Here is an 11,136-nt window from a genome sequence, read left to right as displayed (position 1 = left end):
AGTTTGACAAACATTTGTATAAAAAAAAAACTTGCATAAGAAGGCATGCTTTCTGTTGGACTGATTGGAAAGATGGTGCTAAGGGGGGTTAAAAGTTTATCCAATCAGGGTGCTGTTTTGTTTGAACGCACACAGGCCAAGGCTCAATTCATATGACCTGATTTGATGAAACTTACTGCACGACAAATACAAAAGAATGGGTGAGAAAAGAAAAAGCTCCACAAGGAGGGAACAAAAAGAGGACAAGTAATGATCACTGGCACTGTACTTACGGAGTTTTAATGCTGACTAGTCTAGAATGCCTCTGTAGAATCTCAACAATAGGGAGGTAAATTCAGGGTAAGAAGATATCTGGATTATTTCTATTTCATATTATGTACACATCACATCTTTTGGGGTGGACGGGACCGTATAAAAATAATACTGGGTGGGAATTCAACCAAAAGTGCATCACAACAAAACATACCATTCTAACAGTCACACATGTTCCATTTCTTATACAAGAGCTTGTAAATAATCCTCCATAAATATTGTACCAGTGCCTGTGACACTTGAACAAACTACTGAGTGGTGTACATTATGAACAAATCACAGATTTGCCCATGTTTTACAGGAATTACCCATTACAGATATTTCAAAATGAATTGAATTCACCTTGAGATAACAAAAAATAAAATACATTTAAGGCAGCTGCTATACAGACTACTTGTGAAAAACAAAAACAAAAATTCTCTTCATTATGCAGATTCAAATTGTGCTCTATAATTCAGATGCATATGTTTGCTGAAGATTCAAAGTTTTGTGGGCGGATATGAAATCACATGGGGAAAACATAGGACAAGAGCTAGACAAGTGTGTTTGTGTGTAGTAAGGTAATAATACAAGCCACAGTGCAAGTCAAGAGACAAAATATGCTGTTGGAAGAAAGGCACTCGAGGTACCTAAAAAGGGGAAAGGTCAAGTTTCTCTGTAAAATAAGTTCAGGTTTAACAAAGACAAAAACATATGAATGTGAAGTGGATTTCTGAATACTTTGTTCTATTCAAGGGACACAGTATGAAAAATGTTTGACATCCAGCCAATTTATGCAGTGTTTCCGTGGTGAAGATATATCCTTACGAGTACTGTGTGAGACTCAGAAGGCAAAAAAACCTTTTCATTCAATCTATGAGAAAGTACAAGACAAGAAAGTATAGCCATTGCACTTGATTGCATCTCTTGGTCAAACTCTTCCATTAAGATGTTTAAAAAACTGCAAAAAAATAGACTTGTATTTTGATTGACTCAGCATTTATAAATCTTTTTTTTTTTTTTTTTTTTTTAAACATAGCTAAGAAAGAAAAATTGCAATGTTGAGAAAATTCAGCCCCTTGAAATGTAGAATTTCTGGAATTTAAAGTCCCCGTTTTCAAAACAGAAAACATTCTCCAAAGACATGTCGATTGGTCATTGATTGACGTCAACATGATATGTATGTTGCCGTCTGTGCACTGCAAAGCGCAACAGTATAGCATAAAAAAATAATATTAATTTCAATTGAGACCTGACACATGCTCTAATAATATATATCCCCAGTCTCCTGAATGGTCCCAACCCCAAAAGTTGCTGAACAATTCATGAACAACTTGGTCGAAAACAAGTGGAGGAAAAACTGGGTACTGGCCCCACAAATTATAAAACATTGGACAGATATGTTGATGGCGCATTAAAAAACAAATACCAGTGGAAGCACAAATCTATTGAGTATTTAGGGATAGGTTTGTTGGTTAGTTCTGTTATCCAAGCATGTTTCATGGGTAGGAAAGCAAGACAATTTCTGCTGCACAAGGCCTCAGTCTCACCCTCAAAGATAAGTTGGGTAATACAAAAATATTGGCAAGTTGGGGATAAATTACATGACAATGAACAAAATGCATACTGTTATGTTCTATATGTAACATACAAAAAAGCTTTTCAGCACACATTTGTTATGCAGAAGCTTGTGCTTTAATCTCAGGATTTGTTTTTTTCCTTACCACCACCAAAATGGGCTGATGCAACACACTCTCCATTTTCCAGGAAATAAATATATTTTGATGAGATTGTTGAATAAGCACTCATGCTTATTTACCAGGTATTGCCAATTTCTGAGATGGTATTGAATATTCAATTTTTTTCCCTTGATCTTTCCATACAGTTAGTGGACATGTCCCTGCTATATTTGGATACAATAGCATTTTGGCAGTTCAGAATTAAAACAAAAACATACATTTCATAATATGCAAAGGTCACCTCTTTTAAAAGATAATTACTTGCATAAACTATGCCAGTTAAACACATTTAATAACAAACAACTGTTTTATGAAACAGAAATGCACTTATTTTTTAAGACTAGGAAGACCTGAATATCTTTTCCTATAAAAGAAACACACCCCAGATATAGATATTTTTGTGTGTTTGTTTTTGACATTGCAACATTATTGCAATTGAACATTTAGTGCTCACAGTTGACACTGACTCACGAATGAAACTCAAATCACTGCACTGGACCTACACCATTTGAAAACTTTAAGCTACCATGTGTGATCTGACTCCACTGTCTCTTGAGATGACCGTCTTTGTTACCTGGGTCTTCCTCAGCAAGGCCCTGGTCAGCAAGCTCTATAAGCAGTCTGCCTCATACTTCAAAAGCAGGTGGACGGTGCTTTTTTTTGCCTGAGGTGTTGTGTAAATGGGTCAATAGTTATTGGTCATGTAAGGTTGAGAATGGGGAAAGGGGAGGAAGGTATTGGGATAACTGAAGGCTCCCTTGTTTTACATGTTTGATTTTCAATGACGCTCAACTGGCGCCTCAATGTTTCCCACTTAAATACTGATGCTTTAGAATTTTTCAAAGCCCTATCCTCAGCTGTTTTGCCAATCTTTTGGTTTGATGTTTCTCTCAGTTAATGCCAGAGAACCACGTTCTCGGTGCAGCAGTCTTTGGACATCTCTAACCTGCCTCCCCAGGAACAAAAGACAACCTAAAAAAAACAACCCCCACAAGAGTTCTGAGGGCAGCTGTTGCAGGCACACAATGGTGTGATGTTATAAATTATCTTGCTTTTAGCATTACTACTATTCTTTCTATCCTTAATTGGCATGACACTGGTACACAAACCACCCTTTCACCCATGCTTGGGGTATAATAGCCTACAGCATCCAAGAGCAATCTCAGACTCGGGCTGTAGATTTACTATTGACACAGTCTGACAATACATTGAAAACAAGTAACATTTATATAGATTGGCAACGTCGGGCACCTTTCAAAGCTGAAAGCAAAGTCATTTTTTAATGTGGTGGTGGGGTCGATCTAAGAGTGTTACTCTTTATTGTCCAAACTGTCGAGAAGAGCTGGCAAAGATTTCTGGGAAGGTTCTGAGGTTTTGCTGTTGTTGGTGCTGCTGCCATCATCGTTTGTGTTCTCTTCCTGTTCCTCTTCTTCCACCTGCTCTGTGTTGTTAGTGGTGGTGACCTTGTTCTCAGGGTTGGTGTTTGTGTTGCTAGTACAGCTCTCATCCTTGTTAGTACAGCTCTCGTCAGTACACACAAGGTCAGTGGTGCCATTGGTCGTGACCCCAGTAGAGTCCTCTGCACTGACCACTGCTGTGGCTTTCATCTCGGCCTCAGTCACTTCCTCAGCGGTGTTGACCTCAGCCACGGGTTCAACACGGCTGTCCACTGTAGCCACGGTGCTGACCCCGGCAACAGGCTCAGCACTAACTCCTGCTACCGTCTTGATGGTAACATCAGCTACAACCTCCTCCTTTCCGGCTTCAACATCGCTGCTGTCCTGTGCTGTGACCTTGGCCTTCACCCCATACACAGACTGGATATTGACTTCTGCTACAGCCTCTGTGTTGACTGTGTCCACAGCATTTTCAGTTGGGACAATTGCATCCTTGGCCCTCGTGATGTTCTTTGTAACATCTTCTGTGATGTCACCTGTACCCTCGGTCTCCATGGTTTGACTGAAACTGAAAGCCTGAATGAGGCGGACAAGGTGTTTGACCTTCTCCAACGAAACTTGCATTTCTTTCTGTCGAGACAGGATGGTGTTTTTGGTCTCCATGCATTTCTATTTAGAGGGGAGGAAACAGGGTTAAATAATAATAAATGAACACACTTAAATGAATTCAATAAAGCCACTTAAAAAAGAACAGTTTCAAAATACTCTATATTGAGACCATTATTTTACGCCACTGCACCTTATCTGGTGTCAAATGGATTCTTCATTTGCTTACAGAAATATTTTGCTGTCAGATTAAGATTCCCCAAAACTAGTCATAGCTGTATCTTTTATCATGTTTGTTCCTGACAGATCCACATTCACTTGCTAACAAGCGAGATAGCAAGCTAGCTTAGTCTCCATCATGGCCAATTACTGAACTCTAACTATATATACTATAATATACTTTATATACTATAAAAATATCACTACTAGTGCGGTTATTATAAATGCAAAGTTTTTCGAAATCAGCTACAGTATTAGGATAGCTAATTAACTGCAAACTGTAGGACTTTAGACAATTAGCTAGCATTTGGCTATGTAGCTAGAAAGCTTTGCTAACAGTGTGCAACATTTTTTATGCAGTTCTATTTAAATGTAATTTAACGTCAGCCATCAGTATCTCTGGGCATTATCTGTTTTTTTAAAGCCACGAGAGCATCAGACAGGGATGCAAACTGGTGAGGGCCAAAAAAAGGTGAAATGTTTTTTCGCATGGAAACATGTGAAAAATCGGTGTTAACTGCAAGAAAATGTGCCTATCTTTAGAGTGGGGTTGTCACAATACCAACATTTTACTATCGATTTCATAACAGGTCAAGTATCAAGATACCAAGTAGCATCATGATACCACAGAGTACCCCCCCCCCCCCCCCCCCCCCGAGGATGCATGTTCCCATATTCTATGTGTTCTTCCCAAAAACCTGTCCCTTTTAATCACACCTCTACTCAATACAACACATCACACTTTTTACTCTATAATAGAAAAGGTTATGTAGTAAAGGAATGTAGTAAAGAATATAAATGGTGCCATACCTGAAAATGTCCCTATTAATTTATAGTGGTAATGACCTCTGATACATAGTGCAAATCATCTATTTTCTGTGACAAATTATTTTTAAAGATTAAATTGGGTTTATTTGAACTATTGTTCAAATCATGATGATTCATTTGTGTATACCCCTTAAAGAGCATCCTGTGAATCCTCACTTATTCCGGTAAAATAGGTCTTTAGTTTAAAATGGTTTGTTCTAGAGACAACCGGTTTTCTGCATTGTAGAGGTGCAACCATAGGCACAAAACAATGCTCCATTAGTTTCTATGGCAGAGGCTGTGGTACATTTTACAAATTATTTAGCTCGTGACGCACACCCCTAAAATGATACATATAAAAACAACAGCCTGAGCATTCAATGTATTATCTGAGCACACTGGTGCTCCCAAGTCAAAATTCCATGTGCATTCCACAGGACACATTTATATAAGTGTTCCAAAAAAGACTAAAGATTAGGAAAAGTTTTGCTGCACAGTATCTGTTAGCGCCTCTCTTTTATAGCTCAATGGGTGATACACTGCATCTGCGCACTATTCGTCAGCCCACTACACGATTCACGTGGATTACCTATTTTGGAGATCAAAATGGCAAATCTTGCCGAAAAGTGACGAGTTTGCATCTCTGATCAGAGCAATAGGGGTAGTTACGTGAAATACCTAGCTGACACTATTATTCAAGATCTGAGCCACTTCCGTCTATTCCAGTATGGCCATCTGGAAACAACTCGCTTACAAAGGCGATCTGCTGTTACTATGGAGCTTACCGTTATAGAGTTGCTGAGTTGTTTGACCCCTTGTTCCAACTGCTCCCGCTCCAGTTTCAGCTCAGCACTCCACTTAATTAGCTTTTGTTTCTCCTCTTCTTTAGCTGTTAGGAAACAGAAACAACACACAGACAACAGTGAGATTTAAAAGGCCATTTGGTTGTTTGAGATGCCAGTGACAGAACTGTTCCATCTACCACCGCTTCAGCTGAATGTAGCCCAACCACACATTTCATGTTTGTCGAGGCACAAGGTCTTTGGTGTGCTATTCCTACCTTCTTTATAGGCGATGTAGGAATGAACAATAGCCAATGTTCCCGGCCATTGAATTGCATCTTCTTTTTTCAGTATCTGGAGAGAAGAGCACAGCTTTGTTGTATTGTGATTGTGATGTCACTACATTACCTAGACATGGAAGAGAACATTTCTCTGGCCACCCTCTGGTGATGTAACGATGGACAAACAAACAAAATCAGATGGGAGTGTAAGATGCCATCATCCACTAACAAAATGAATGGGAAAGAATTACATAAAACAATATTGAATCATGTTGAAGCTTGCCGTTCCTTCTTGAACAGCCATATCTTAATGTTGTCGTTTAGGAAAAAAGCCTAGCTGATGACAGCCTAAGGGGAAGATTACATTTCTGGATAACCTGTGGCCAATTCTGTGGCAATTGCCCACTTTGAAAAGGCAACCAATTTTTCAGATCTAGACCACTGAACCACTGGACTGCTGGGCCATGCCCCCCCCCTGATCAGTAGGTCGGGTGCTGCGTTTACCTGGTCTTGACATTTTGGACAGATCCACATGCCTTTAGGAATGGTTTTCAGGGGTGGGTCCAGGCAGTCCAGGTGATAGACACGTGAGCATGTGTCACACATGAGCAACTGGCCACTGCGTCTGCACACAGTGCAGAAATCCTCATGGATGTCTCCCTGTCAGGAAGAATTGCACCAATCAGTTTCACTGCCCGTCTAGGCCTGACCAATCAGGTGTGCAGAGGCAGGGCAGAGGGGAGGGGCCATGTTTGTTGATTATCGAATTATATTAGGGTCTTTGTGGCGTTTAAAGAAAACACTTAAAAAGTGGCTGGAGACGGCTTATGTGGCATGGAGACGAGTCAGATTTATTCTAGTATCAAAATGGACTACAAAGTGTTAGATCATTTTGGTCATAAATTCAGTCTCAGAGATTTGCAAGATAATTAGGAAAAAAGGGTATGTCAAGGAATTAATGGTATGTAACAGTTTTCGTTGGGTTGCGTTTATTTAAATCCTGCCAAAATGCCCACAGCATCCAAGTAATCATACATTTGGAGCACAACCGCAAGAGACCCGATCGTAATGCCCAACACGCACTGACCATGCAACATTTGGTTTGGATATCCCTATGGTGCTAGTCAGTCAAATTGGACACTCCGAAACATTTCATTAGCTCAAAATTTCAATTAGTAAAAAAACTCAAACCAACTATGAATTGGAGAGCCCAACCGATATATCAGTTGACCGATATTTACCTTTCATGGATGTATTTGTGTCGGCATTTAATCTACAGAAAAGGACTGATATAAGATGAAGAAAAAAGGCATCCTTCATAGAAGGTGACTTTTTTGGTGCATTTCATTATATGTCCTGAACAGGGTGCTCTTTACATGGGTATAACCCAATCTTGCTTTGGCTGGACACTATCACCCAATGCAACTACGCCAGTCGGAGAAGAGAGTGAACTACTGTGATCTAACTGTTACTGCTTCTACGGTGAGTGCCGAGTAGATAGAAGCTTGCCAGCTCAATAAAGTGTCAAATGCGCACTTGTCACAAACTGTTACGTGAAGTGTCGTGTTGGGTGTTGTGACAAACAATGGATGCTATGCCCAAACATAAAGCCAGTGCCGTGCTAGGAACATTCAACTGTGGTAACGTTAACATTACAGCCCTTTAGTGAAGCCTGCGAAATCTGGTGGGTTATATTTGCTTTTTGCGAAGGGTATTCCTCAAGCTCTGTCATTTAATTTTTTCAGAGACACAAAAACAATAAACATAGCAGGTTACGAAGTAACGCTTCGTAGCTACGTTTTGATGCATGGGTTGTCACATGTCAGAGAGCGAGAGAGGGTAACGGGGATAGACGCGGTAAAGAGGTCAATGGAATGCAGACAGTGGGGGGAAGAGAAGGATGCTGGATTGGCGCATATTGAACAAATCTGATCTAACAAAGTGGACATTTGTCAAATACGTATGGTAACAGGCTCACAATGTGGTTACTAAAATCCAATTTGGATATACAGTTGAAGTCGGAACTTTACATACACATTAGCCAAATACATTTAAACTCGTTTTTCACAATTCCTGACATTTAATCCTAGTAAAGATTCCCTGTTTTAGGTCAGTTAGGATGACCACTTTATTTTAAGAATGTGAAATGTCAGAATAATAGTAGAGAGAATGATTAATTTCAGCTTTTATTTCTTTCATCACATTCCCAGTGGGTCAGAAGTTTACATACACTCAATTAGTATTTGGTAGCATTGCCTTTAAATTGTTTAACTTGGGTCAAACGTTTAGGGTAGCCTTCCACAAGCATCCCACAATAAGTTGGGTACATTTTGGCTCATTCCTTCTGGCAGAGCTGGAGTAACTGAGTCAGGTTTGTAGGCCTCCTTGCTCACACACGCTTTTTCAGTTCTGCCCACACATTTTCTATGGGATTGAGGTCAGGGCTTTGAGGTGGCCACTCCAATACCTTGACTTTGTTGTCCTTAAGCCATTTTGCCACAACTTTGGAAGTATGCTTGTGGTCATTGTCCATTTGGAAGACCCATTTGCGATCAATCTTTAACTTCTTGACTGATGTCTTGAAATGCTGCTTCAATATATCCACATAATTTTCCTGCCTCATGATGCCATCTATTTTGAGAAGTGCACCAGTCCCTCCTGCAGCAAAGCACCCCCACAACATGACGCTGCCACCCCCGTGCTTGTGTTCTTCGGCTTGCAAGCCTCCCCCGTTTTCCTCCAAACATAACAATGGTCATTATGGCCAAACAGTTCTATTTCGGGTTCATTAGACCAGAGGACATTTCTCCAAAAAGTACAATATTTATCCCCATGTGCAGTTGCAAACCGTAGTCTGGGTTTTTTATGGCGATTTTGGAAGCAGTGGCTTCTTCCTTGCTGAGCGGCGTTTCAGGTTATGACGATATAGGACTCGTTTTACTGTGGATATAGATACTTTTGTATCTGTTTCCTCCAGCATCTTCACAAGGTCCTTTGCTGTGGTTCTGGGATTGATTTGCACTTTTCGCACACAAAGTACTTTCATCTCTAGGAGACAGAACGCTTCTCCTTCCTGAGTGGTATGACGGCTGCGTGGTCCCATGGTGTTTATACTTGCTTACTATTGTTTGTACAGATGAACGTGGTACCTTTAGGCGTTTGGAAATTGCTCCCAAGGATGAACCAGACTTGTGGAGGCGTACAATTTTTTCCCCCCTGAGGTCTTGGCTGATTTCTTTTGATTTTCTCATGACATCAAGCAAAGAGGCACTGAGTTTGAAGGTACGCCTTGAAATACATCCACAGGTACACCTCCAATTGACTCAAATTATGGCAATTAGCCTATCAGAAGCTTCTAAAGCCATGACATAATGTTCTGGAATTTTCCAAGCTGTTTAAAGGCACTGTCAACTTAGTGTATGTAAACTTCTGACCCACTGGAATTGTGATACAGGGAATTATAAATTAAATAATCTGTCTATAAACAATTGTTGGAAAAATTACTTGCGTCATGCACAAAGTAGATGTCCTAACCGACTTGCCAAAACTATAGTTTGTTAACAAGAAATTTGTGGAGTGATTGAAAAACTAGTTTTAATGACTCCAACCTAAGTGACTCCAACCTAAGTGTATGTAAACATCTGACTTCAACTGTATTTGGCTGTTTTTGCTGCATAACATTTAGAAGTCGTCCTTTTTCAGGTTTAGAAAAACGGACTGCTAAATGCTAACTCCCATTCGTATAAGCTGGTAGCATAACTAGCATACATAAATCGGTGGTAGTTTAACTGTAATGCAGTTGATTGATGATGACATGAACATGTATTGGGGTTGACATCCATACAAGCATTATACTCTGATTTTTTACCTCAACATAGAGTGAAATAGACATATAAACAATAGCCTAAATGTAAGCTAGTTTTGCTGGGGGGCAATGAGTCTTCAGAGCCTAGGTACATTTTTTGCCGGAATCATTGTAGTTTATACTCCTTTCAATAGAGTAACACAGTCTTTCCATGAATAAAATCCAATCTTTCAGGTGCACATACATATCATGTGGTGCTTCCATTAATGTTCTTTCATCAAACTTGAGAAATCAGCTTTCTGAGTATCGTTGTAGGGCTGTTTTACAAACATATACAGTACAAGTCAAAAGTTTGCACACACCTACTCATTCAAGGGTTTTCTATATTTGTACTATTTTCTACAATGCAGAATAACAGTGAAGACATCAAAACTATTAAATAACACATGGAACCATGCAGAAAACAAAAGTGTTAAACAAGCTTTGCACACTCTTGGCATTCTCTCAGCCAGCTTCATGAGGTATGCTTTTCCAACAGTCTTGAAGGAGTTCCCACATATGCTGAGCACTTGTTGGCAGCTTTTCCTTCACTCCGCGGTCCAAATCATCCCAAACCATCTCAATTGGGTCGAGGTCGGGTGTTTGTGGAGGCCAGGTCATCTGATGCAGCACTCCATCACTCTCCTTGGTCAGATATCCCTTACACAGCCTGGAGGTGTGTTTTGGGTCATTGTCCTGTTGAAAAACAAATGATAGTCCCACTAAACGCAAACCAGATGGTATGGCGTATCGCTGCAGAACGCTGGGGTAGCCATGCTGGTTAAGTCTGCCATGAATTCTAATTAAAATCACTGACAGTGTCTCAAGCAAAGCAGCCCCACACCACCTCCTCCATGCTCCACGGTGGGACCCACACATGCGGAGGTCATCCGTTCACCTACTTTGCGTCTCAAAGACACGGCGGTTGGAACAAAAAAATCTCACATTTGGACTCATCAGTTTTTTAAATTAGAATTCATGGACATTTCCACCGGTCTAATGTCCATTGCTCGTGATTCTTGGCCCAAGCGAGTCTCTTCTTCTTGGTGTCTTTTAGTAGTGGTTTCTTTGCAGCAATTCAACCATGAAGGCCTGATTCACACAGTCTCCTCTAAACAGTTGACGTTGAGATGCGTCTGTTACACGAACTCTGAAGCATTTATTTGAGCT

The 11,136-nt window shown here is 40.3% G+C and overlaps 1 protein-coding gene across 6 annotated transcripts in view; it reads right to left on the bottom strand.

Annotated features, from left to right (window-relative positions):
* Positions 1-728: 728 nt before the first annotated feature.
* Positions 729-11,136, bottom strand: part of phf21ab (PHD finger protein 21Ab) — a 71,981-nt gene continuing 61,573 nt past the window's right edge. For 4 of the 6 annotated variants that reach the window (XM_055934846.1, XM_055934843.1, XM_055934844.1 and 1 more), the window contains 4 exons: positions 6,627-6,782; positions 6,120-6,195; positions 5,845-5,948; positions 729-4,096 (listed from right to left, as the gene is read on the bottom strand). In XM_055934846.1, coding sequence (XP_055790821.1) covers positions 3,341-4,096; positions 5,845-5,948; positions 6,120-6,195; positions 6,627-6,782 — 1,092 coding nt within the window. In that variant the 3' untranslated portion in view covers positions 729-3,340. The remainder of the gene's footprint in view (positions 4,097-5,844; positions 5,949-6,119; positions 6,196-6,626; positions 6,783-11,136) is intronic. The other 2 variants (XM_055934848.1, XM_055934849.1) reach the window with 1 other exon arrangement.

The sequence above is a fragment of the Salvelinus fontinalis genome, chromosome 9 (assembly GCF_029448725.1).
Source record: "Salvelinus fontinalis isolate EN_2023a chromosome 9, ASM2944872v1, whole genome shotgun sequence".
NCBI classification, from domain to species: domain Eukaryota; kingdom Metazoa; phylum Chordata; class Actinopteri; order Salmoniformes; family Salmonidae; genus Salvelinus; species Salvelinus fontinalis.
The sequence above is the reverse complement of the archived record's forward strand: the minus strand, read 5'-3'. Positions and strand labels throughout refer to the sequence as shown.